The sequence below is a fragment of the Leucopleurus acutus genome, assembly GCF_964270905.1.
Source record: "Leucopleurus acutus genome assembly, chromosome: 1".
Classification (NCBI taxonomy): domain Eukaryota; kingdom Metazoa; phylum Chordata; class Mammalia; order Artiodactyla; family Delphinidae; genus Leucopleurus; species Leucopleurus acutus.
This window is the reverse complement of record NC_139142.1, coordinates 73,174,864-73,200,842: the sequence shown is the minus strand read 5'-3', so window position 1 is coordinate 73,200,842 and position 25,979 is coordinate 73,174,864. Positions and strand designations below refer to the sequence as shown.

The window sequence follows — 25,979 nt, the reverse complement described above, 5'->3', positions numbered from 1 at the left end:
CGCCGTATCCTCTGCCTGATAACTGCTGGGTCAACTCTGCTCTGGCTTTTCCCACAGCAGGAAAGGTAGGGGCACTACAGAGGATAAGGGACCTCAATGACCACCATTACACTGTGCATCTTTCCTGAGAAGAGGCAGAGTTGGAAGGGAAGCAGAAAGGCTCATGGTCAGATGGAAGATAAGACTTTTTGGTTCTTAGCTTCGCAGGAGAGCTCAAGAAGACGAGACTGTCCTCCTTCCAGGGAGCCGGAAGAGTGACCCTTCTGGGGGCTGTTTCCCTTTCCAGCCTCCTGGTTTCCCCCCTTGGCAGGGCAGGCATAAGGCATCGCTGCCCTCACTCCCTCATGCCTGCTCCCCTGTGCTCACCTCTGCTCTCTCTGTGTGTCTAAGGTGGGACAGAACAGTCAGCTGTGGGAAGGTAGGAAAGAGGGGGTGCTGACTTCCTTGCCCAGTGCCCAGATCCTGGGTCCAGATTCATGTGGCAGGGTAGCCCCATGGGCAAACACAAGGCAAGTGGTTCGGGAAGGGGAAGAAATTGTCATTCTGTGTGATACCAGAGAGACCATTTGGACTTTGGCTTCTCCCAAAGAGAATGGAGATTGACCTAGAATGGAACTAGTTCTTTTAAGCGAGGAGAGGGATGGGGTGCTGGAAGAGCGTCCTCTCCCCCAAATCCCGGTCATGGCTTGAATCCAAGCCAAACACACAACGCCGTCCTCTTTGAGGTCACCTGACCCAAACCCAGAACCTAGCCACAGCGTCAACCTATACTTCCTATTAATCGAAAAATCGACATCGCTCACAGAAAATATAAAGGTATCCAACATTCTGACCTCTCAATCTGAGTCCATTTCCCCTCTCTGGCTTCCTTCCCTCCTTCTCCTGTATGACGCAGTTTATTACTCTGTTCAGTGCTTCAGTCTAGACCTGCATCTGAGGCCACACCCCAGCCTACTCACCCCCTCACCCCTCTTTCCTCTCTCACTGCCCCTTCCGGGGCTCTTCTCTTCTCGCCCCACCCCTGAGGAGTCGTCCTCCCAGCTGGGCTCTTCCGGAACATGAAGAATATTCCACCTCATCTAGTGAAGGGAGGGGGTAGGAGTTCTCACCCCACCCTCAGGAAGATGTGTCTTCTCCCTCCCCTGCTCTGTGGTACTTCCTCTCTGGCTGACTTAGCTGATAGAACCTGGACCCCAGGCCAGGCCCCTGGCACTGGGACAGACCTGGGGATAGGCTACACCACTCTGTTCTCACCCTGGGATTGACACCAGCTTCCAACCAGTGCTCGGCAAAGCCATAAGTAAGTTTCCTGGGAGTAGGGGAGTGGGGGGGGGGGGTGAAGCCATAAGACAAGGTCCAAAGGAATTTACAAAGAAAGCCTGACCAGTGGTAAAATGACTTGGGAGGACTTAGTCTTGTCTCCTATCCACAAAATCCTTCCCATCCCTGTTATTCTTGATGGGCCCCGGGAATCTCTGGGGCGAGTGGGTAGGTGGTTGGAAGAAGTCAGTGGGACTGAAGGGCTGAGGGCCTGGCGGGGGGAAAAGGAGCTAGCCTTTTGAGGGGTGCGGCATTGGTAAGGAAAGTCCCCACTTTGGTTCTGGGTTTCAGGGTCTCCTGAGGGAAGGAGGCTGAAGGGTCTGGAAATACTGCTTCTGCTGTTGCTATATATTTTGCAATTGGGTCTGTGGGCAGGAAGGGGCCCTGTGGCCCAGTTAGGAAATTAAGTCTTTCTACTCAGCCAGATCCCCTTAAGACAGGTCAGCTGGCAGTGATGAGGGCAGTATACTGCGGAGGTGCATCTGCTGCTGCTGACCTTGGAGACAGAGTAGAATACGCAGGCTAGGTGTGTCCAGGGTGTCAGGAAACCCTTGTCCCTTCCCTCATGTGCGTGTCTGCCCTCGCTCTCCAGGTCCTTGCAATGGCCACGAACACTACATCTCCTGAAGCACCCTTGTCACCAGGTGTCACGTTCATCTCTCTGCTGGTTATCATCGTACCGTCAGTAGCACTGGCTGTGGGGCTGCCCGGCAACAGCTCTGTGGCGTGGAGCATCCTGGTAGAGATGCGGAAGCGCTCTGTCACTGCGCTGCTGGTGCTACACTTGGCCCTGGCCGACTTGGTCATATTGCTCACTGCCCCCTTTTTCCTCTACTACACGGCCCAAGGCACCTGGACTTTTGGACTGGCTGGCTGCCGCCTGTTCCACTATGTCTGCGGAGTCAGCATGTATGCCAGCGTCCTGCTTATCACGGCCATGAGCCTGGACCGCTCGCTGGTGGTGGCCCTCCCCTCTGTGTCCCAGAAACTCGCACCAAGACAGTTGCCTGGCAGGCGCTAGCAGGCATCTGGGTGGTGTCTGTCCTGCCGGCCACACCCGTCATCTTGTACCGCAAAGTGACGTTGGGTCCGGACAACAGGAGCCTGGTCTGCTTCCCGAAGTACCCCAGCGAAGCACTTAGGGCTTTCCATCTGTTCTTCGAGGTGGTCACCGGCTTCCTGCTGCCCTTCCTGGGCATCCGGCGCCGGCTGCGTGTCCGGCGCTTCCGCCGCAGCCGCTGCACCGGCCGCCTGCTGGCCTTTATCATCCTGGCCTTCGCTGCCTTCTGGCTGCCCTACCACGTGGTGAACCTGGCCGAGGGGGTCCGAGCGCTGGCGGGCAAGACATTGGGGTCCCGGCCTGAGAGTCAGCGGCTGCACCTGACCCGCAAGCGCTCAGAACGCTGGCCTTCCTGAGCAGCAGCGTGAACCTCGTGCTGTACGCATGCGCTGCCGGCGGCCTGCAGCGCTCGGCTGGCACGGCCTTCGTCGCCAAGCTGTTGGAGGGCACCGGCTCCGAGGCGTCCAGCAGCCGCCGCGGGGGCACCCTGGCCCAGACGGTGAGGGGTGCCCCCGCCTCTCCCGAACCCGGCCCCGCCGAGAGCCTCACTGCCTCCACCAACCCTCTCGAGCGAAGCGAAGTCAGCTAGGCCTGCGGGTTGGTGGCAGCGGAAGGCTGCTCGCTTTCCTCCTGGGGGAATACGCCCACGCTGGCCTGACCCAATTCTTCAACCTCCTCTTACCCAGGTGGCGGGTGGAGCGGAAGAGAGGGAGGGGAAGGGCAAGTCAGGGCAGAGTGGGAGCCTGGCCCCCACGGGCAGCTTTGCAATGAAAACTGAAGTCTGAAATTGGGTCAGCCCTGTGTGTGGGGCATGTGTATTATGGCGGACTGGGGTGCTCCTGGTTGCCCTTATGGGTGTCCTTCTCAATAGCTGAGAGGCACATCCTTTAGTTTCCCATGATTTTCAGCTTTGGAAGAGACACAGACATAGAAATCAGACCTTCTTCCCTCCCTGCCTCTGAGGCAGATGGTCTGCGGATCACCTGAGAACAACACAGGGCTGCAGACCCCTGAAGGAGCTGGCCAAGGAAGACCACCCACGTGGGCTCACCACTCCAGACTCCCTGACTCAGCGGACCTTCACTCCCTGACTTAGCGAACCTTCTGAGAACACTTAGCACTGCTGTGAGGTGTCTGCCCTGAAGGCTGTGATGGGTATCTTTATTAGCAGGACTCCAACTTCCTACCAGTAATCTTTGTCCTCTCAGTGGGAGGTGTCCTAGGGGATTGCTTTCCTTCCCTGTGTCTCCCAAGGAGGCCTCACTTGAGAACCAAGTCATCAGATCTTATCCCCTAGAATTCTGCACATCAGCATTCTGCCAACCCCTAAAACGCTCTGGTGCAGTCTGGAGCTGAGGGCCCTCTGTGATGTGGTCACCCTTAGGAAATGAAGATTTGCAGAAGTGAGAAGGTTGAGTCATTCTTTCCTAGGGATGACTGTTGCCTTGGAGAGTCTGGGACTGGCTCTGTTCCGACAGCGTTTTAAGAAGATGGTAGGGGCTTCCCTGGTGGCGCAGTGGTTAAGAATCCGCCTGCCAATGCAGGGGATACGGGTTCGAGCCCTGGTCCAGGAAGATCCCACATGCTGCGGAGCAACTAAGCCCGTGCGCCACAGCTACTGAGCCTGTGCTCTACAGCCCGCGAGCCACAACTACTGAGCCCGTGTGCCACACGTTCTGAAGCCTGTGCGCCTAGAGCCCGTGCTCCACAAGAGAAGCCACCGCAATGAGAAGCCCGCGCACTGCAAAAAAGAGTAGCCCCCGCTCGCCACAACTAGAGAAAGCCCGCGCGCAGCACTGAAGACCCAATGCAGCCAAAAATTAAAAATAAATAAATAAAATAAAAATACACGATATTCGTTTTAAAAAAAAAAGAAGATGGTAGCGGCAGTGTACTTTTTGAATGTCTCCTATAAAAGAAGACAACTAGGAGAAAACCCCCAAATCCACGTGCAACATCTGCAACAAACTTAGGCTGTCAAGATATCTCCCATGGACCCCAAAGTATGAGCAAGTGGGAATGAGCCCTGGATGCTTCAAGACCCACGTAATACCGGCAACCGTGCAGAAGGATGCAAAAGGAAGCAGGGGGGAATCTGAGGGACCTGAGAACAGGAGACCCTCAAACTGTCTACAGGTCCTTGCTAGAAAGCATGGTGGGTCCGTTTGAGAACAGCAGCCAAAACAGCGAGGGACCTAATAGATTATTTCCCAGGCCTCCCGCCCATGCTACATAGTAAGCACATAACAGGTGCTTATTTAGTGTTTGTTGAATGAATAAAGATCAAATGACATTTTACTGGAGATTCCAGTATTTGTGGATGGGGAACAGGAAAGGACAAGTCTTTGTTTTGAGTCATGTGGATAAAATCCTTTCTGCTTCCAAGGGTACAAAACACTGGAATCATGTTGGCAGGCAGGCAGGAAGGCTGAGGCAGTCGTCTTGCTGAGCTTGTGAGAAAGAATCACTCCTTTTTAACACACTCATGCTCACACTTGCACACACACAAACACTCAGTTTGGCCTGAGAAGAAGCCATACTACTGAGAGGCGAGGAGAAGATGCTCCCCAGATACACTAGTAGCTTCTGACATCAACTCTAACCCAGACATACCAGAGTATCTTTATTGAGAATCTTATAGGTGGGAGGAGGGGGTGGGGTTCTCAGCCTAGGGTGGCCGAGGGAGGTCCAGTTCGTGTCAAATCTGTGTTCAGGAAGTAGGTGCAGAGCTGCCCTTTGCCTTTGACCTTGATGATGCCCCGGCTGTAGCAGGTGTAGCCTAAGGACTGCAGGGCGCAGGCTGTCTCTTCGGTCACCTGCGATTGGAGGAGGGGTGAGGGAATGTGGAAGTGGCCCTACCTATCGCCCCGCCCCCATGCCTCCAATGTGGCTCCCTCACTTGGATCTTGCCCAGGACGCCTGTACTCTCCATTCGGCTGGCCACGTTCACCGTGTTGCCCCAGATGTCATATTGTGGTTTCTGGGCCCCAATCACTCCGGCCACTACAGGTCCGTGGTTTAACCCTGACAAGAGGTACGGTAAAGAGGGGCCCTGAGGGGGGGATTTCGAGGAAGCGGAGGGGAAGATGCAGCTCAAGGAACTAGGGTGAAGGGCCTAGGGGCCTTGGAGGAAAGGAGGAGGGGCTGGAGGACTGCGGCCTAGGGAAAGAATTGGATGGATCTCATAGCTTCTGGCCCAGCAGCTTCATGCTCCATCCCAAGGGGTGAGTCTGGAGGGGGCTCCCGGGGTGAGCTGGGGAGCAGCTAACAAAGGATTCGGGAGAGGGAGAGCTTGGGAAAGTGAGGAGGAGGTCCCAGACTGTCCCAGCAAGGGAGGGTCCTCACCCACACGCAAGCGGAAGTTGTTGAATGAGTGCTTGTTGATGACGTCCAGCTTAGACCCAAGGGCCACGGCAAACTCTACCATGGTGCCAAGGTGGCTGCAGCTTTGCTCGGCATCCTGGCAAAAGGCCAGCCCACCAGGATGGATCAATGAGGTCACAGGGATAAGACCCACTTATGGGCCCACCAGTGAGAGCCCGGACGAGGGTCAGTACGAAATGAAGGGACGCTGTACCTGCTGTGCGTCCTGTCCAGAGGTGGCGTTCAAGCCTGTAGCTGCCATGTAGGTGCTGCAGATAGTTTTGATTTTCTCCACCCCACTGAACTTGGGCTTGGAGAGCAGCTGTACGGAAAGGAGGCTGTGTCCCCAGTCTCTCTTGCTCTCTCCCAGAAGCCCAGCCCCGGGATTTTGGAAGCTAAAGGACCAGTTGTGGGGTCAGGGATGGTGGCAGGAGGAGAGTTGGTAGTGGGCAGAGTTGCTGGGGAGGGCAGAGCTGGGGGATCAGAGGAGAAGCAGGAGGACTGGGGAGGGAGGATGGGCCTCATGGCCGGGAGAGCGAAGTGGAAGGAGGGACTGGTGGGAAATTCTAGAATCCAGGTCATAGGGTCTGGGGGGACCTTTCAAGTTGTCACCTCATCAAAATCAGCAATTATCTCATTGAGCAGCCGCAGACACTCTAGCCCCTCATGGTTGATGCTGGATTCAGAGTAAAACTCCTTGAAGTCTGGGACTGAGGCGAAGAGGACACAAACACACTCGTAGGACTGGTGGTAGAGGTCCTGGGAGGGCAAGAGGTTGGGGTAAGGGGCTATGCCACATTCTTCCCCCTTCTGGGTCTACATGGGTCCTCCTCCCTGTGTCCACACTCCACCGCCTTGGTTTAAGAAGGATCGGGAAGGAACGAGAGGGGTAGGGCCAGGTTACCCCAGGGATGTGACTCAAGAGTTAAAGATTGGGTCTCATTGCAATTCCAGGAGAGACAGAGGTTCAGAGTCAAGATCACCTCACAGCAACGTGAAGGGAGTCTCTTTTGGACCTGGGATCATGTCCATGGGAATTATCTGTATATCCTATCTTATTGCTGAAAAGTGTTAAGTCAGTTAAGTCAGCTTACAAAGATAGCTACAGTTTGGAAGATAAAATGAAGCAATAATAACCTCCAGAGCTTTGAGAAAAGGATTTTTGTTCAAACTCAAAAAAAAAAAAAAAAAAAGAGCAATGGTAGGGAAAGGGGGAATCTCATTAATCCCAGATTCTGGCTCTGAGCTTTCTAGTAGCCAATGAGAAGACAGAAACACGATCAGTTACCAGATTTCCAGTGTCTATAAGAGAAGAAACCAGGAGAAGCAGAGCTACTACTGATCTCGAGGGCAGAGAGCATGTGGTGAGGCACAAGGCTGCGACATAGCCCCTGAGCCATTTCTTTTAACACCCTCTTGATACAGGCCAAGAGCGTTTCCACAGCAGACAGTGCGAGGTGGTGGTGGTACAGAGAAGATGGTGCGGATATGTGAGTGACCTCTGACCCTCTGACTGTAGCAAGATATCTGAGGATCTAGAGCAGGATCATTCAACCGAAGTTTCTGTGGTGGTGGAAACGCCTATTATATGTGCCGCCCAATATGGCGGCCACTAGCCACGAGAAGCTGTCGAACACTTGAAATGTGGCCAGTGTGACCGAGGAAGTGAATTTTCTATTTTCATTAATTTAAATTTAAATGGCCACACAAGGCTAACTAACGGCTACCATACTGGATAATGCAGGGCTAGAGAGATGGGTGGACTGTGTCCTTCACACAGTTCCCATCGACACGCGATGAGGCTTCTGAAGTGGAGAGAGTGGCCGTTAGAGAGGACACTCCTTCCAGGTAAGAACCTGGGAGCCGGAGATTCCGGCTCGCCAAAGACAGAGCCTAAGCTCTTGTGAAAACGGAGGCACCTGACAGGCACCGGGGCTCGGGCAGCCACCCAACCCATGGTACAGGAGTCCAGAGAGGATGGGCCAAGACAAGACTTTCATCGTCTGGGGCTCAGGAGCTGGGGGTGGGGAGTCACCTCGTTGCGCCGATTCTGGCCGATGAACTGGGGGGCTACGTGCGCGGGGAGCACATTCTCCAAGAGCAGCCGAGTCAGGTTTTCCATCGTCTCTGTCTCCTCCTGCTCTTGCCTCAGCTTCTTCTTCCACAGGAAGTCCAGGCGGCAGTAATACTCATTCTGGGGAGGGTCACCAGGGGGCCATGGGAAGAGACAGTACAGGGGGAGCCCCAGCTCCTGAGTGTCCACCCCTCACTCCGTGACGCTGAAAACCATCCCACACCCCCAGTTTAGAGAAAAGGCTTAAGGTGCAACCATCCCTGGGGAGACTGCCTTGAATCTAGATTCAAACTAGCGAGGACAGTAGTGGCAGCAGATTTTTTCTTAAGCATGAATTCTCCTAGATTGGGGTGGGAGGGAGGAGGGGAGGGGAGAATTTGAGGGTGCTCCCCTCGGGGAGTGAAGGAGAAAGAAAGGGAGCAGGAAGGTTCACTTAGAAGCTTCTAATGGACACACCATTTGGGCTCCACCCTGGAGAGGTGAGAATAAGGGAAAGGCAGTAAGAGAATAAGGGGAAGATGAAGTCACACATATGGGGACTCCGGCTCACCCTTCCTAGGGAGGCCCTGGAGGGCTGAGCTGGGAGACTTACCTGCCGAGCCAGGACCAGGAGGGTGAAGAAGAAGATGAAGAAGGAGATTGCTCCCATCAGTTTAGGCTCCTTCAGCACCCCTGGGCTGAGGAGGCTACAGGTCAGGGCTTCCCTTTGCCTTGCCCCTTCTCCATGGCCTCTCCCCGCCGCCTCCCGCACCCGTGCCCACGTAGCCCTCGGCCTCCCTCTCCTTTTGCCCTGTGGGTGGTTCAGACAAAGAGATGAAAACACTCCTGCTCTGTCCCATCGCAGCCCGTGCCCCACTGTGCAGCGGCCGTGCGCACCTGGAGTCCAAGGCACCCAGATAGAGGCGGGCGATGAGACAGTCAGACAGCCAGGCGTGGGAGTGCAGGAAGAGGGAGCAGCAGGCTGCCAGCCACAGCAGCAGCAGCAGCAGCTTCAGCTCGAAGCTCATGTGCAGGAAGAGGGAGCAGGAGAGGAACCCCAGCACGCAGCAGTGCACGGAGTACTGGGGGCCCAGGCAAGGCGGTCAGGAGGTGGGGCATGTCCCTCGGGCAGGGGCGGGGGCGGGGGCCGCCCCAGGGCTCCTGTCCTGCCCCTCCCAGGGTCCAGTCCTATCAGGAGGGTAGAGGGTGTCGGCCACACACACACACCAAGTGTGACTTGTATCTGTCCCGGTCCACGGGATGAAGTGCTCTTCAACTAAGGGGTGGGGGAGGGGCGGAGGAAGGCTCTGGAGGAGGAGATCCAGGGCTGTGAGGGATACTCACGGGGACGCTGATGAGAGGCAGGGACCCAGGGAGCTCCCAGGAGAGGTTGGAAGCCGTGAAGGACACATTGGGAGCCCGGAAAGGGCAGTTTGATGCTGCCGGTAAGAAGACCTGCAGAAGGAGACAAGGAGCTGAGGCGGGCAGGCAGCTCCTTGGGCACAGTGGCGGCTTGTGCCGGGTTGCAGCTGACCCAGGGATGAGTCGTGGCCAGACTCCTCCAAAGGGGCGGAACCTGCTATCTCTGGTTGTTGAAGGAGCCTCAGCGCTGGGGTCCTCGCTGGCGGGGGCGGGGGGGGGTGCAGGGATTAGGGGAGTGGGTGTCCTGAGCTCTAGTCTGTCATGGATCCACTGTGTGATCTTTTGCCAGCCACTTAACCTCTCTGGGCCCCAGCTTCTGCTTCTGTAACTTGGATGGGGGATGATTCCTAAGGTGCTTTTCAGGGATAGAATTCTAGGAACGATGCTAAGTTCTGAAAAATCAGCCAAACTCAGCTTACAAAATCATAGTGAGTAAGGTAAGGAAGGAAGGTCTGCATACATAGAAAAAAGATAGGAAGGATATCCACCAAAGTGTTATTAACAATGATTATGCCCAGGTGGTAGGTCGTGGGCGACTATAATTTTCTTTTATACTTGTCCAACATTTCCAGCATCCCCTGGCTTTAGTCCAGCAGTCCTCCCAAATCCAGGGGTTCTCTTTCAGCCTCTGGCAGGTCCGGCATGCCCTAATGGGGGTGCATAGGGCCCCCTCTCTCTCACCAGGCTGGTAATGGCCATGGAGAAGACGAGCAGGATGGTAGCGGTGCCCAGGGCAACTCGCAGTCCGGGCCGTGTGGCCACTAGGACAGACAGTGTGGGCAGCCAGTGCAGCATCTTGGGGCCTTTCAAGACACACTTCTGTGGAAGGAGCATGGGAGTCTTAGCCGTGGGGCTGGGGCACCCACGGCAGGCCAAGTCGTGGTCAGGGCCCCAGCTCGCCACTCTGCCCCCAAGCCCACCTCACCGTCAGGTGCTCTGAGAAGCAGACGAAGAGGAGGAGGAAGAAGAGGAGGAAGGTGATGCTATAGGTGATGGTCAGAGCTGGGGGCCTAAAGAGAGACAAGAGCGAGGCCTTTAAGAACCAGAAGAGGTTTTCTGTGCGCTGGGAGGGTGCCGTTCAGTCTGGTTGGGAGACATGGGGAAAAGTGGTCCTGGGGATCTGAACCCGCTGCCAATGAGGTCTAGGCTGATGAAAGGCATTACATGCTGATGATCTGGGAAAGCTGAGGGGTCAAGGACAGTACTGGGATAACGTAGGGACAATACTGGAAGGGGACAGGGGACTCACAGGAGTGGCCGAGGCTGCATCAGACTGGTCTCTGCGCTTTCAGGCCAAAGCTCTTTCATCTGGCTGAGTTTTGAATGAGTCCTCACCCCTCCTAGCAGTGAACTGGGAGTGAGGACCTACTCTCTAAGCTCATTTGCTGTGAGATTTGGACTTCTCAATGGGAACAAAACCTCCTTCATGGGACTGTTGCTAGAATTGAAAGACGGGTATGTGAAAATGCTTGGGGTACACAGAAAGTCCACGGGATGTAAGATAGGAAGATGGGGGCTACGATGACCAGTTCCCCAGACCACATGTTTCCATTTCCTCTGTGGCTCAGTGCCCTGAGCCGAGGGGAAGTGGGCAAGGGAAGAAAGTGTGGGCCAGGGGTCTGGAAGAGCCAGGGGTTCTGTTCTTGAGAATCAGGGCTTCCCTTGCCTGGGGGTCCCTCACCTGTTTGTCACCAGCATCTGGATAATGAAGTTGGAGAAAAAAACCAGGAAGGTGCAGGCGGCATAGTATTTGAAGGCAGGGAGTGCAGAGAGCCGATACTGGAAGGGAGGGGGTCGGTGGAGACAGGGCACCAGTGCTGCCCATCACCTTGAAGGTGTCAGTCCCAGGCAAGGAGTGGGTCCCCAGCCGCACTGTCCCCCCTCCAGTTCCGCCCCAGGTAGCCTCTACCTGTTCCCCAAGGAGCTGCCCTCCTCCCTCCCATCACCACCCAGTAATTCAATAGATGGGTATGAGCCCTTCACCCACCAGGGTCACAAACTGGGCAGACCTGGGCAGGGGAGGTGGGACCACAGGGCCTGCTTCCTCCCCAAGGTGTTGGGAAGTCCTATGGTGACATCCCCCCAGTCTACCTCTTTCTCCATCTCCTTCTCTCGGAAGTACAGTGTCCATGGGTTGAAGTCCTCTGACTGTTTCCACTGTCTGGTGGAGGGTGGGGGCAGTAAGCCCGGAAGAGGAAGGGGCAGGGAGGAGGGCGTGGTCCGGTGAGTCGAAGGGCTAGAGCTGGGAAGGCTCTCCCTTCCTTCCAGGTCCTACCACCCCTCCTCTACCACATGAGCCCAGGCCTCCAGCCCTCCCAGCCCTCTCCTGCTCTCCGTACTTCTGAGAGTTGAGCTGTTCGATGACTTGGAAGAACTTGGCATCCCCGGTGTCTAGTTCATCATCTAGTCCCCGGGGGGTACGGCTCCTGCACAGTGAGAGCCCAGCCTGTCACCAGGGAGATCCTCAAAAGCATCTGGGCAAAGCAGGAGAAGCCCCCCCAGGGAGGATGGAGGCAGGTCACTGGGACAGCCCCACTGTCAAAGTTGTTCAAGCCTCCTCACCGGTCCAGGCTCCACTGGGGGCTGAAGGAAGACAGGGCCTTCTCCTGCAGGGAGAACACAGGGATGGGGGAAGATGGAAGATGGTGAGCGTCCTCCACCATGGTGGAGCCTCTCTGCAGTGAGGCATTCCATTACCTACACCCGGCCTTGACTGCAGGGAGAACACAGGGATGGGGGAAGATGGAAGATGGTGAGCGTCCTCCACCATGGTGGAGCCTCTCTGCAGTGAGGCATTCCATTACCTACACCCGGCCTTCACTTGAGCATTTGACCTGGCTGCTTCCCTTGCCTCTAATGAACTCTCTCTCTCTCTCTCTATCTCTCCCTGTATATCTCCATTTCTACCTCCATCTCCATCTCTATCTCTACCAAATCCCACCTACCCGCAAGGGAAGGTTCGAACCATATTTACTTCTTCAAGCTCCCTCCTGACTCTTCGGACTCCCAGAGTCTCTGATTTCCTCATAGTTTCTATCACTTAGGAGGCAACCCTGGATCCTCTGTAGGCATGAGTGGCTGTTGATTCCTTGTCTCATCTTCCCTAAGGACTGCAACAGATTCCAAAGGCAATGACTTGCCCATCACCCCATGCCCCAAAATCCCTGTTGGTTGAAACTGGAATGGCAATGCAAAACACTCTGAATCTCCTCTGCCCTTTCGTGATGGTCAGGCTGAGCTGGGAGGTGGTGAGAGAGGGAAACGAAAATGGAGAAGAAAGGGAAAGAGGAAGAGAAACAAACCTGGTTACAGTCACTCTCTTCTGCACCGAAAGGAATACGCAGTGTGTGCAGAGATGTGAGAAGGAGCACGCGAGCAGGTGAAGACAAGCGCCAAGGAAGGGGGTGAAGATGTGTGGTGACCGTCCTTCCCCACTCGCCTGGCTCATGTGAAGGAAGCAGGGTCACAGGGGGCCACATCATCCCCCAAACCAAAACCTTGTGTACGTGAGAGGAGCAGAGAGGGAGAGACGGAGAGCGACTGAGATGTTCTAGGCACATATGTTCTAGGCACGGGGCCATCTATGCAGCTATGCCTGGTCCTCACTTTTATCAGACTACCTACCTGCGCCCCCATCCCCGGCCTCATGCCTATAAGTTATCTGAAGGCAGGGAAAACATCTTATTCATTTCTGTCTTCTCAAGAACTAACCTAGTGCCTGCAACATAGTAGGTGCTCAAAGATTGTGGCAAGAAGGAAGGAAGGAAGGAATGGATGGATGGTAGCCACCACACAAATAGCACCCCACCACCCCAAAGTTCTGCCTTGTTTAATAGTAGGCTAAGTGTGAGTCTCAGGATTCCTAACATTTGAATGAGACCCTGGGATATCAGGGGCTGAGAAGGGAGTCTCTGGGCTGGTGAGGTCCTGCCTCAGGAGATACCTTAGAGCAAGGGATTCCCACTCTGCCCTGAACTTCTTAGCCTGCATGCCAGTGGGGGGTTGGGGAGTTCTGGCATGGGTTCTGGGGGGCTTCCCCACCTCGGGGATTGTACCCAATATTGTCTTACAGCCCCTGGGCTCCCGGCAAACCCCTTTCTACCCCACCCCCACTGGGAGGTCTCATCCTGCAACAGTCAGCTGGGTCTTGGGCTCTTCCTTCCTCTCCATCCTGCCAGCTTAGCCCTCTGACAGCTCCCCTTCCCCATGCACTCAGCCGCTGAGCCACTGCTGCCAAGGTCCACCCCCTCCCCGCTCCCCACTGTGCACTGATCTCTGGCCCGCTTTCCTGCTGGATGGGAGAGGAGTGGGGATGGGACACAGAAAGGGTACTCTGTAGTCACCCCATAGATTCAAGCTGGTCTACCTAGTAGGGAAGATCCTGGGAAGATCTGTGGATAGGTGGTTGGAAATGCTGAACAGGTTTTGGGCAGATCGGGTGAAATGGAGGAGAACGGGCTGAGGAATGTAATCCCAGGGCAAGCCTTTAGGGACATGGCCTGGGTGCCTGCATGAGGGGGTTCTGGCCGTTGTCATCAAGTACCAACCTCAAGAGTCGGCTGGTGGAGGAGATCCAGGCTCCTCCGGCAGCTGGTGAATCACTGACTCCCTTGAAGTGCTATGTATATGTCAGCCAATAACTGGCCCTGCTCTAACTTACCCCAGAGGAGGCGTAGGCCGGCTCCCCTCTCTCCCTCCCCCCTCCCGCCCACTCATGGTGATTTCCTTCTTCAAGGCCATGAGAGATTTTCACTGCCACCTCATTTTATCTGTGTACAAGTGTTGGAGAGTAGGGGCAACAAGCGATGGGCCCCGCCTTCCCGGTCCCAGAGGGGACTGAAGAAGAGAGCGTGCAGTCGCAGGACTGAGCTAAGCAGAGACACTTCCTGGTGGGAATAGATGTGCACCACTGGCCTCAGAGTGAGGAGGAAGTAGGGGACCAGGGGAAGGGGCCTTCCTGAGTAGAGGCTGGGTAGCAAGGGACATAGTGTCTGTGGGATCTTGGGTCGTCTCTGAGCTGAGCTCAGAGGGCAGTCATCTTTGCCCTTTCTCTGGAAAGAAGGGCAAGGAAGGTCCTGAACCAGTAACTAGGGTGAGCAGAAAGTTCGGGACCTTGTGACGTCAAGTGACTCACTAGTGGTGGGGGCGGGAGGGGCTGGAAGCGGGCAGTGGGGGTGGGTCTACGTGAGTGCTGGGCTCATGAAGGAGGTGCGCGTACCGGGAGAGGGGTGGAGGTGGACACAGGGCTCTCCACGTGGCTCAGGTGGGCGAAAGGCTTGGCCGCACCCCAGGACTCCAGGTAGCGGGTCATCAGCAGTGACGGACGCATCTTGGGGCCCTCAAGAGAGGACAGCAACCTGCCTGCAGTGCCCTTCTCGTCCTCCTCCTCAGCCTGGGGCACATGAGGGCTGAGAGTCAAGATCACAGACCCTTCCCCATGCTCCCCACACCCCTTAAAGGCTTGTGTCCCCTCCCCCACGATACACACTTCAGGACATAGGAGCTCAGTCTCTGGCATAGAAGAGATCAGGCCCGTGGGCTAGCCCATGGGGTCCAGGCTGGGCTCTTACCCGGGGATCGATGACAAGGTAGGTCGGCTCCCCTAGCTCCCGAAGGTATGGGTCCCCGTGTTCCATGGCTGCATCCTCCACAGCATAAGCCCCTGCCAGCAGTGCCAGCGTAGCCCCTGTGATATGTACTCGTCTGGAAGGAGTGGGCAGTGGGAATCAGAAGGGAGGGCTTCCAAATCTCTCATTTCTTTCGAGGATCATTCCTGGAGGTCTGACTTCAAGCAAGGCCCTGTGCTACAGGAGGTGTCTCCCAGCTCCCCTCCCTGTACCCCAGGATCTCTCTGAGCCCCACTTGGGAACGTGCCCACTTTAAAGAACTATGAAAACCAGGCATGTGGGAGGCCTGACTGGGCTCTGGCTATAGCCTGCTGGAGCCCCAGCTCTCACCCTGGCACTCCACTCGCCTCCATGTGGTTGGCCAGAGTGACGTCATGGGACCAGACATCATACTGCCACTTCTGCAGCCCGATGACCCCGCAGAGCACGCTGCCCGAGTGCACACCCACACGCATGTTGATATCCACGCCGGTGGCTGCCCGAAGTTTCCTGAGCAGAGTGTGTGGAGAACAGTGGGAGTGCTGCCTTCAGCCCTACCCATGCAGCACCCCTCCCTCTCTCCGGGATGACTTCCACTACCCTTCCCGCCTCCACCCCACATCCATCCTGCCCACCCGAGCTGACCTGATGGCCCGGCACATGTCCAGCCCCATGCGCACGCAGTTGATGGCGTGGTCTGGCAGCGAGAGCGGCAGCCCGGAGACACAGTAGTAACAGTCTCCCAGGATCTTGATCCGCATGCATTCATGCTCCTGGGGGAAGGGTGTACAGGGGGAGGGGGTCACCTGGTTAGTGATCAAAGGAGGCAGGAGGGAGTTGGGGAAAAGTGGGAGCAAATGTGGTATTCCTGAAGAACTTCTGAGGTTGGGATTGTCTAGGTCAGATCTAGGGACTCTCTTAACTTGATACGGGGCTGGCTGAGGTCTCCTAGGTGGGTGTCTTTCTCAGAAGGGCTTCTGAAAGGTTGGGATGTCTGTGGCTCTCTCCATCTTTGGCATGTGTAGCGTGTATCCAGATTTGAGCATATGAAAGTCACCTCAGGATTGAGGGTTTTTTTTGGGGGACACCCAAGATTAAGTTGCTTAGGGGCATCCCTGGGGACTGAGAAGGTAGCTGGGCTGAGGATGCAGAGGGCAGAGGTTTCCCTTGGAAGGGCCTCCTAGTGTTAGCACATCAGAAAAATCTATCTAGATTTGCTTGCAGTGTCCAGAGACACCTATGCTGGGGCTCAGAGCCTGTTTGGGGGTGTTGTGGTTGGGGCATCTGTGAGGATGTTGAAAGGCCTCTCCAGGTTTGAGGTGTGCAGTGAGCAGTTCCATACCTGGGGAGATTTGAGAGGGTTTCCTACCTGCAGTGGGGTATCTGGGAGCCCACATGGACTTGGAAGTGGGACTGGGATCTTATAAGGCAGAATTTTCCCTCGGAAGGGGCTCTCCAGGGTGGGGAGTTTGAAGGTGGGGAAGGAAGCCCCCTCTGACCTTGGCGATCTGGTCGAACTTGCCAAAGAGCTCGTTTAGCATGAGCACCAACTCCTTAGGGGAGCACTCACTGGCCAGCCGCGTGAAGCCCACGATGTCAGCATACAGCACGCTGGGCAGAGCAGACTGCGTCAGTGGGGCTGGGGTCTCAGCCCACGTTCCCTCCCATCTGCCATCCTTCCTTATACCTCACTCCCTGGTGCCTCTTGACATAGAGGCTGTGGAAGTTGTTGGTGCTCTCTGGCCGTGACCCCTGTCCAGCCTGCAGCCGTGCCATGATCTCCGCCTTCATCTCTCGGGCCAGGTAGGCAGGAAGGATGGACAAGAGAAGGTGTTCCTGGGGGAGGTGACTATAAGCACCAACACTCCTACCCCTAAAACCAGGAGCCTCAGCCCCCCCAAACCCTTAGGAGCCCACAGACTTCCCCAGCCCCAGAGGTGTTCCCAGGGCGCTGGCCCAGGTCCTCCCCACCACCTACAGCCTGGCTCCACCCCTGCCCTGCACTGATCACCTTTGGGGACTGAACTTCCAGCACCAATACCGGAGTTAGAGCCCTTTGTTTAGTATCACGACGTTCTAAAACGCTTTCACAAGCTTCAGTATGCTTGAGCCTCACAGCGGCCTCCCAAGGTGGGTGATAGCCACATTTTACAAAGGAGGAAACAGAAGGTCAAGCGACCCTCCCAAAGTCATTCAGCTTCCAGAGCCCGGCTGTGTGATCTAAACAACTCCTCCCTCCGAGCCCCGGTCCCTCCCGGCCTCCCGGGCCCAGCGGACCTGGTGCTTCTTCTCGGTGTCGAGTCTCCGGCGGGAGTGCAGGGAACTAAGCGCCTCCCGGAACGTGGCGCGCAGCGCGCGCTCCATCAGCGCCTTGTGGTATGCTCCGGCCACGTTCCCGCACAGGAACAACACCGCGTTTGCCGCCAGCTGTGGGGAAGGGTCAGCCTCAGAGGGCGCTGGACCCCGGGGTCGGGGGGCTATTGTGTGTAGCTGGATTGGTCTCTGAGAGGGCTGAGGAGGACTCTGCAGTTAAGAGACCGAAGTATTTCGAGGCAACGGGTGCCACACTGTGGGACCCATAGGGGGCACTTCTCCTCCCCCCGCCCTCCCCCACCCCAAGCAGACTCTTGTCTGCTGCACCAACACGGCCTCTTAGGTCTAGAAACCTTGGCACGTACGTTCCCTCTGCTGGGAATACTACTCCACCATCCCCACCCGCGCCGCAGCACGACATTACTCAAGCTCCAATTTTTACATTCTCTGTGCTGGTTCCGTCATCCACATCTGTCCCCACCACCCCAGTCCCCTGGCGAGCTCCCTTCCCCGTGGGCCCAGAGCCCTCTTCTGGCGTTTGCAGGCATCGCGCTGCGCTCTGTACCAGCTCCACGAGGGCACGGTCGGGGTCTGTGTTTGTACCCTGCGCCCAGCGTTGCGCCCTGCCTTGGAGTCACAGCTCATCAAACGGTTGGTGAATGCCCAGAGGTAGCAAGTAGCGCCCAGCGGAGCCAGCCTCGGACGCAGCCTGTGCTCCATGCGTGCTCACCTGCGGCAGCAGCGCGGGCTGTGAGTCCGGCTGAAGCCCAAGATACAGCCCGAGGACCAGCAGGTGTGAGAGTGAAGAGGCGAGACCCGCGGCGGCGGCGTCCCGCATGCCCAAGGGCAACATGGCGTACACGGTGAAGATGACAAAAAGGAAAAAGGACACCTGGGGGAGACGGGCGCGGGAAGTTGCACGCTTACACTGCTGCGCTGCTCCTCGGGGCCTGGGTGCGCGTCGGAGGCCCGGGAGTCCCCTCCCCACTGCTCGGCCTGCCTCACCTGGTCCCAGGCGCTCACCACGCCCCCGGTGAAAAGGAAGCCGAGGCCTAGCGCGAGCAGCGCTGCCCACACGAGGCCCGACAGGGGACGCGTCCAGCGCTGCAGTCGCTGCTCGCGGGAAGCCAGGCCCAGCAGCAGCGAGAAGCCGCCCAGCCCGCACAGCATAGTGGTCAGGAAGCCCGGGTCTGAGGCCAGCTCCTGGGGGGGAGGGGGTACATGAGGCAAGATTGGGGTGTGGAGTTTGGGGAGCTTGTCCAAGGAGAGGAGGAGTGGGCAGTCCCTCAGAGCCGTTCTGAAAACTGTTTCAAACCCAAGTAAGAAAAGCAGGTAGGGCACCTTCACTTGCCATTCATATTAGGTTGAACCACATGAAATTGCTGATAATCTGTTGGTTTTTTTTTTTTGAGTTTAAGATGCTGCCTTCTCCTTCTCTTTTCTTTTTTAACATCTTTGTTGGAGTATAAGTGCTTTACAATGGTGTGTTAGTTTCTGCTGTATAACAAAGTGAGTCAGCTATATGCATACATATATCCCCATATACCCTCCCTCTTGCGTCTCCCTCTCTCCCACCTTCCCTATCCCACCCTTCTAGGTGGTCACAAAGCACCGACCTGCTCTCCCTGTGCTCTGAGAGCCAGCAGTCTCCTGTGATTCAACCTACTATCTCACTGGCACGCTGCAGGGGGACTGAACCTTGGGCCATCTACCCAGGAGACCTGGCTCCAACCTCATATTGGCCATTTGTGGATCCAGAAGCTTTCTGAGACTCAAGTTTTCTCGGAACTAAAGCACCCCTCCCACCCCCACCTGGGATCCCAAAGCAAGTGAGAAATTCCAGCTCACAGAAGGCACTTAGGCATGAGTGTATCCAAATCTGGCCAATTTGCTGGGGAGATTCCCTGCCCGGGGCAAAGGTTCAGAGTTTCAGGCCCCGCCCGCCCCCGCCCCCCACCCCACCCCACCCCACCCCGCCCTCAAGCAGAGCTTGGGCAGGGGGGTGCCCAGAACCTCCCTCGCCTGCCTGGGAGCTGGATCTCACCATCACCTCAAGGCGTAGAAGCCCCCCACTCCCACCCCGGTCTCCACCGTTTGTCCCCACCTCTTCCTGGACTTGGAGGAGGACGGGCAAGGATTGGTCACATCCAGTGGTTTTCCCACCTTGCCTCCGAAATGTGAAAAGAAAACTTGACGCAGGATACTTCCAGAAGTGGAATTGAAGATCCCCTTTCCCCCCACAAAAGAAACTGCAAACGGGTTCATTTTGGAACTAAATGAGAGTGGGATGTAAAGTGTCTTCTGGGACTCTGTGGGTACAACTGCCCTACGGCCCCTAAAAGGGAAAGAAAACCAGGAAGCAGATTCCCACGGGGCCCAGTGTAATCCCCCCCCACCGCCGGAAAACTGGAAATTCCGGTGTTGGATTTATTCTAGGACCAGTAGATCACAGAAGCTTGTAAGGTCTGAGGTCTGTCAGTACCTGCAGGGAAATTAGAAGCGTCGAGGGCTCAGCTATCTCCTCGTGTAGACCCGGAGACTGTGGCCCAGAGAGGCAGAGTGACTAGTGCAGGTCACTGCAGTTCCTCAAGGGCTAGCACTTGTTTCCCGGGTCCCAGCCAAGAAAGCACATCGAAAAGAAGATCCACGTGGGACTACCCTGGTGGTGTCCAGTGGTTAAGACTCCGTGCTTCCAGTGCAGGGACCGTGGGTTTGATCCCTGGTTGGGAACTAAGATCCCACAAGCTGCAAGGCGTGGCCGAAACAAAAGATGACCCACAAGTCCCAACCCTGAAAATGCCCCCGAGGCAATGACCCTCCCGCTGTCCCCGAGGAGGCACCCTGCACCAGAGCCCCACTCCCCGCACCTCCCCCGCCACTCACCCTGCCGCTGGCCCAGGCAACAGCGAGCAGCGCCAGGAGCCCGACGAGCACGATCACCAGCAGCAGTAGCAGCAGTGGGTACTGCTGGCTCAGGCTGTAGTAGGTCTCGTAGAAGAGGTCTTCGCTGGGAGGCGGCCGGGGACTGAAGAGGCGGGCCATGGTCTCCCCTGCCCAGAGCTATACCGCCTTGGGGTGACCCCTGGGGCTGAGGAGGGCCAGGGTGGGTTACTGTCTGAGGCCCTAGCTAGCCCCAGCTGTGCCGTTCTCACCAGGTCCAAGCCACTTGCGCCCGGACCTCCCAACCTCGCTATCCCACCTCCCCCAGGCACTCCCTGTGACCTCCTTGCCTTCTCCCAGTTGGCAGTGAAGGGACTGCTCAATGCTTTGCTTCTCCTTCCTCAAACCCAGACTGCAGAGGTGCTCTAGCAAAAGCCAGGGGCGCAGGATTTAGGGTTGAAGCAAAGGAGCCCCGGCTACCTCCCTTCCCCCAACTCACTGCCGCAGCTGAACGGGCTAACCCCAGGGCAGGTTTCGGAGTCACACTGGCTGCTAGGCTATTAGCTCTGAGCCCCGGGCAACAGGCACTTCCCTCCCGGCGCCTCGGCGCCCTCCCACTTCCCCGGTGGGACAGCCCGGCCCTTCCTGTGCCCTAGCCGGACTCCGCAGGCCTCCTCCCCCACTCTGATTGTCTCTCCTAACTCCACAGCCTCCCCACATCTGCCCCCTCAAGGAAGAGGAATGCGGACTGCGGGGGAGACGCAAGGGGTGGGGTGGGCTGAGCCAAGCGTCAAATGTCAAAATGGGTTCAGAACCTTGGATGTGGGGAGACTGAGGGTGGGCTGGAGCGAAGGCTGGCAAGGATGCGGGGAAGAAGAACATGGTGCCACGCGGGGGCTAGGTTCTAGGTTAGGATGGGAGGCGGTCATTCCCTGCTCCTCCAGCCTAGACGGCAGCGCTGTGGCCGTATCTGAGTGGTCCATACTCCAGTGGTGTCCAGCTCCAGGGGAGGGGCACATCTGCGTGTAGCTTTGTGGAGCTGTCGCTGTCCACTCCCAGACAGCAGCTGAGAATCAAAGGGTTCCAGTGCCTCCACGGAAGCAATGTGTGCACGCAGCGGAAGGAGGTGGTAGTATGGGGGCTGACTTACGAGAGACTAGGGGCATCATGCAGGGCAAAGATGTGCTGGGGTCTGCGAAATCCCACGGCGAGCCCCCTCCCCAGGACTCCACTGCCAAGTCTCCACAGCCCAGGGAAAAGGTGGTGGCAGGACCACAGCCTCTGTCCTCAGGGTTTGGTTTAGGGTGGGGTCTGGGCCTGCTCTACAGGAAGTGCTCTGCCCTGAGATTAGAGCTGCCCAGGAGCCAGACCTCCAGGATTCCTTCCTGCCCGCCGCCAGCTGGGCCCTGACCTTGTGTGCCACAACTCTGCCCACCTACAGCCCTCAGCATCCCCCTTCCCGCCCTAGCCAGACACGGAAGTGCCTTCTCCTCCCGATGTCAGCTCCCCCGCCTCTCATCCATGTCCCTTCCCGCCCCTGGCTGAAGCTTTAGCCTCGTCGTGGTGCTTTGGTCAAAATTCCACCACATTTATTGACTCCTGGGGCCACAAAGACAGTTCGGGTGCAGGCCTGACAGCCCTCAGAGAAAGTCTAGGCTAGCTGCCTCAAGTCCAGGAGGCAGTTTAGAAGCTGCTTCGGTTCCTGCTATTATGATACCAGCCCTGTGGCCCACTCCAGGCTTCCGGTTCTTGCCGTCCTTCTTTCGAACCTATTCCTTGGGGGGTGTGCTGGGGGCCCCTATCCATGCCCCGAGGTGCCAGGCCCTGCAGGGATGAGGCAGTTCTTCCTTGTATAATCATATGGTTGTTGTTTCCAATCTGTACCCCTTGGCTATGAAGTACGGTAGGAAACCGTGGCCCTTTAAGAGAAAGAGTGATGACGGTGGGAGGGTTAAGCGCTCTCGAGACTCAAAGTGAGGAGGAGCGGCAGGGTGGAGAGGCAGTGGCACCTCGTGTTCACCCTGGGGAAATGCAAGTGTGGGGTCTCCGGGCCTGCCAGTGACTGGGTCAAGGTGTGTCTTCAGGCTGCACCTTCAGAACTGGGTTTGCAGAAGCTCAAGAGGAGTGGCAACTAACATCTGAGACTCTGCTGTTTGGGTCTTTTCTGATAGGAAACCCTCTGGGCATACATGGCAACAATGGAATGGAATCCAGGGGTTCACAGAGCTGGTGTTGGGGAAAGTCAGAAGGCTCAGGGGCAAATCCAGGCTTTGCTGTGTGACCTCAGTGGATGTCAGTTTCTTCGTTTATAAAATGAGAAAGTTGGGTTAGGTGGCCTCTAGCCCTTTCTCATTCCCCTCCCCAAGTACCCTGGATCTATATTTGGTCTTGAGGAAGAAACTTGTGGAAGAATTGAGCAGGGGGAAGGAAGGAGGAAGGAGTGCGGAGTGGGTACCTGGTACTGGATTTGGCCCTGGCGCCCTGGGAGGCCAGTTGGTGTCACGTCTCTCAGCCCCCTGCAAACAACACAGGGCTCTCAGGCCCCCTGTCCTGGGCCTTGTTCCCCTACTGCAGACCCCCTCAGCCCCAAGTCTCCCCTAGCAAGGGGACAGGATTCACAGGAGTCCTAGTGCATCCCCTAGTCCTACCAATGTCTCACCTGATACCCTTGGGGCCCAGGACCTGGGGTCCAAGCCGAGGTGGGGCTGGGCTTCTGGTTTCTGACAGGTAAAGTCTCTGGATTTTGAGGAGGTTGGGCTGTTGAATCTGAAGGGGTCTCTGCTGTCCAGGGCAGGCTGAACCTGCCCTCTCTGGGCCCTGATGCTCTCGGGAAGGTTTGTACATTTTTCAGGAACAGACCTGGGGTACCCCTCCAGATTCAGGTTCATCATTTCAGAGACCATGGAATCATGGCTTCCTGTGGTTCCCCCAGGGCCATCCTTTTCTGTACTTTCCGGGCCTGGCTTGAGGACAGACAACAACCTGCTGCTGCCCCTGTGCTCAGACAGGAACTCCTTTACCTGCAAGGATGGGGAGCTGGCTGGGCATGGAGGTGGGAGAGCCAGAGCAAACCCAAGGGAGGAGTCTCTTGCTTCATATCTGTTGTCTGGGAACTCAAGGATGGGGCGGGGACACTAGGGACAACAGTCAAGGCTTAGAAAACAGTGGTCAGTGGGGTGGTCAAGGGAGCCACGTTGTGCCATCCTGCCCAGCTCCTAGGTGGTGTGAGGGCATTGGGCACTCACTGTGGAGACTGCAGCATTCATCTTTTTACCAGACATCTCCTTTCTTTACCAGATCGAGGACTTTCTGGGTGTTTGGCCGGCATTCTGGAGAGAAGGCAGAGTGGGTGGCAGGTGAGCAAAACTTCTTTTCCAGTGAAAAGCCCCTGCTGACAGATCCAGGCCTACCTCAACTGCCAGCTAAGTGGTCAGCGCACCTTGGAAGGAGGGTCTCTTCTGGGGCTCATGGCTCCAGCAGTGCTGCATTAAATCCTTCAGTACTTCCAAGCCAGGATCTCAGGGCCAGACTGGGGCAGCTCAGTCAATGCAGGCCGGATCTGCCTCTCACACACTGCTTCCCGCTGCAGTGACTTATGGTCCACTACTGGGGTGTGGGTGTGAGGAGAAGACATGCAGAGTATGAAGGCCACCTGAGCCATCACGGAAAGGGGCGGGGAGTGTAGGAGATGTGAGGAGGGAGTAGGGCCGTCTGAGCAGGTAAACAGGAAGAGGAGGGCTTGGGGATTGGGGGTTTGGGGGAGGGGGCACCTGAGGTGAAGGATCCCAGAGTCTGCCTAGAGTTTTACTCTCAGCTTCTCTTCTGGCTAGCGCTGCCCACATTAGGATCCCGAAGCTGCAGGAGACATAAAGCTGAGGCCTGACCCAACTGCTGACAAGACTCCTTTCCATGTACCATCCCTTAGAAGGACCCAGAGAGGTGTAGAAATTGGGGATGTGTGTTTGGAGTACCTTACCTGTAGACATCACTGGCCATGGAGGCCTTCCAGTTTATAGCAGCCAACAGTTCTGGGGCCAAGTAAGCTGGGGTGCTCCCTGACTCCCCAGATCCTGCCCCTGTCTGTGAGACTCCCAGAAACGTGGACAGGCCCAAATCTTCCAGCTGCAAAAGGAGAGAAGAAGGAGGAGACAGGAGATGGACAGGGCCTAGCAGCCTGCAGAATCCTTTCCTCTCCCCCACAGGAGGCGCAGGCCCTTCTGTGGCTGCGCGGATATTATGGCCCCAGCCTTGTAAAGGGGGTGTGGGGGGTTAGCGGAATGGTAGGACCAGTGAGGCTCCTGGGTGGAGGTCTGGGTCCCCGCTCCATGGGGCTGGGTCAAGGTCTGAGTCTCCTGGACTAGGTCAGCCGCGGGTCTTTGGAGGGCCCCGTGGGGTGGACCCATGGAACTGACCATGTTGGCCAAGGCTTCTATCGCCTGGTATGGCAGGGGCTAAAGCTCCTGGATGAGCCTTGACACTTGGGCAGCACTGTGTCCAGAGGGAGATGCTGAGGGTATTCAGAAGACAGGGTTGCAGTAGGTCCTCTGTCCAGTGGGTGGGGTTGGAGCAGCTCTGGGGCAGGACCTCGTCCAGGGGTTGGGCTGCGTAATGGATGTGCTGACCTTGGCATGCAGCTCTGAGTCCAATAGGACGTTGGGGGGCTTGAGGTCCCGGTGTAGAAGCACGGGGTTCTGGCTGTGCAGGTAGCACATCCCGAGCACCAGGTCCTGCAGTAGGCGGCAGAGGAGCGGCCCTGGCCTTGGGCACTGGGGCTGTAGCAGCACCGCCAGGGAACGTTCTCCATGAATTGAGTCACCAGAGCCGGCCCAGACACGTACTCCCACTCCAGTTTCCTTGTGACCCCCAGCAGGGGCAGCACATGATTGTTACACAGGCTTGCCATGGCCTTCACCTCCCTGGATATCGCAGGCCGGCACTCTGCCGCGGGTCGGAGCCGAGCTCCCTCCTGGGAAGATCCTTCCCTTCCGCACTCAGGCCCTGCCACGCAGAGGCCCCTCCTCCTCCGCCCAGCTTCCCAGACCAGACACCCGCCCCCAAGCGGCTCGGGGCACTCACGAGTTCACGATCCTCACCGCCACTTCCAAACCCCCAAGTCCTGTGCTGTGCCCGGAAGACAGCGCCAAATCCGCCTCTGCCCATGAACTCGGGGTTCTCCACTTCCTCGATGGGCACCAGCGGGGCTGAGGTACCGCTATGCCTGAGAGAGGGGGCCTTATCACCCGCCGGCCAGGGCCCCAAGGCCGCGCGGCTCCCCACACCGCCCCACCCCCCAAGCCCCGTGACTCAGCTCGTGTTGGTCAGTTCAATCTCCAGCCTCCCGCGTGAGCCCCACTGTGCCCTGGGGTTGGGGGCCGGGAGAGGGGTCAGTCTCCAGGCCACTGCACGGATTCCGCTTCCCGGGTTGCTTTCTCTACACTGCCTGGACCACTTCCTTCTTTGACGGAAGCCTCTGCAGTCCCACCCTCCGGGGCAGGTTGGGGGGAGGGGTGCCGGTGAGGTGCCGAAGGGAAGCTAGCGCTGTTCCTCGGGTGCCACGGCCAGGTTCATTGTCACTGGGTATGCAGGGCGCCACGGAAGGAGTCCTCACCTTCTAGGAACCCACAATCAACCGCCTTCTAAGCTGGCGTCTCTCCCTTCTCCCACCGGATTCCCAGCTCCACCGCCAAGCCTGGGATGGTGAGGACTGGGGGAGATGGTGCTGAAGAGGACATTATGGTCCTAAGCTTCCGCTCTCCCCCAGCTGCCTTAAGATCACAGCTAACACGTGTCTAAAGCTCACCGTATAGGAGGTACATAATATAGGTTAGCTTACATAATTCTCACATCAACCCTAAGGAGATAGGTACTGCTTTTGTTACTTCTTTATAGGTGAGGAAGCGGAAGCACGGATAGTGTAAGTACCTGGCCCAAGCGTGTGTGGACCTGACCTCCAAGCCTGGCT

The 25,979-nt window shown here is 57.0% G+C and overlaps 3 protein-coding genes across 3 annotated transcripts; 1 reads left to right on the top strand and 2 right to left on the bottom strand.

Moving 5' to 3' along the window:
* Positions 1–1,921: 1,921 nt before the first annotated feature.
* On the top strand, positions 1,922–2,969 carry LTB4R (leukotriene B4 receptor; the record flags this gene model as incomplete). The annotated part of the gene is given in 3 exon segments (XM_082850120.1): positions 1,922–2,306; positions 2,309–2,710; positions 2,713–2,969. Coding segments are annotated over 3 exon segments (1,044 nt in total).
* A 2,029-nt stretch (positions 2,970–4,998) lies between these two features.
* ADCY4 (adenylate cyclase 4) lies at positions 4,999–20,562 on the bottom strand. Its single transcript, XM_082855397.1, has 26 exons — positions 20,517–20,562; positions 20,021–20,225; positions 18,143–18,340; positions 17,868–18,029; positions 17,102–17,251; positions 16,512–16,660; positions 16,324–16,435; positions 15,470–15,597; positions 15,176–15,334; positions 14,789–14,921; positions 14,437–14,610; positions 11,781–11,824; positions 11,558–11,644; positions 11,310–11,379; positions 10,900–10,997; positions 10,144–10,228; positions 9,900–10,037; positions 9,141–9,251; positions 8,694–8,878; positions 8,410–8,494; positions 7,779–7,937; positions 6,356–6,502; positions 5,958–6,065; positions 5,726–5,840; positions 5,280–5,404; positions 4,999–5,196 (listed from the first exon to the last, which is right to left on the bottom strand). Exons 2-26 carry the CDS (start codon positions 20,177–20,179, stop codon positions 5,044–5,046), a joined length of 3,234 nt encoding a protein of 1,077 aa, XP_082711523.1. The 5' UTR covers positions 20,180–20,225; positions 20,517–20,562; the 3' UTR covers positions 4,999–5,043.
* Positions 20,563–20,745: 183 nt separating this feature from the next.
* RIPK3 (receptor interacting serine/threonine kinase 3) lies at positions 20,746–25,749 on the bottom strand (the record flags this gene model as incomplete). Its single annotated transcript, XM_082850110.1, is given in 16 exon segments — positions 20,746–20,765; positions 21,787–21,936; positions 22,473–22,533; positions 22,677–22,805; positions 22,807–23,037; positions 23,263–23,293; positions 23,295–23,346; positions 23,457–23,534; positions 23,537–23,623; positions 23,826–23,872; positions 23,994–24,139; positions 24,640–24,812; positions 24,815–24,983; positions 25,102–25,125; positions 25,127–25,235; positions 25,682–25,749. Coding segments are annotated over 16 exon segments (1,575 nt in total).
* Positions 25,750–25,979: the final 230 nt, after the last annotated feature.

What these genes read in the sequence shown, in the direction of transcription:
- ADCY4 (XM_082855397.1), bottom strand. Translation starts at nt 20,179, where the DNA reads ATGGCCCGCCTCTTCAGTCCCCGGCCGCCTCCCAGCGAAGACCTCTTC. An exon ending in GCCAGAATCGGCGCAACGAG is followed by an intron (nt 6,503 to 7,778) that starts GTGACTCCCCAC and finishes TTGCCCTCCCAG; the next exon opens with GACCTCTACCACCAGTCCTA. An exon ending in CTGGACAGGACGCACAGCAG is followed by an intron (nt 5,841 to 5,957) that starts GTACAGCGTCCC and finishes GCCTTTTGCCAG; the next exon opens with GATGCCGAGCAAAGCTGCAG.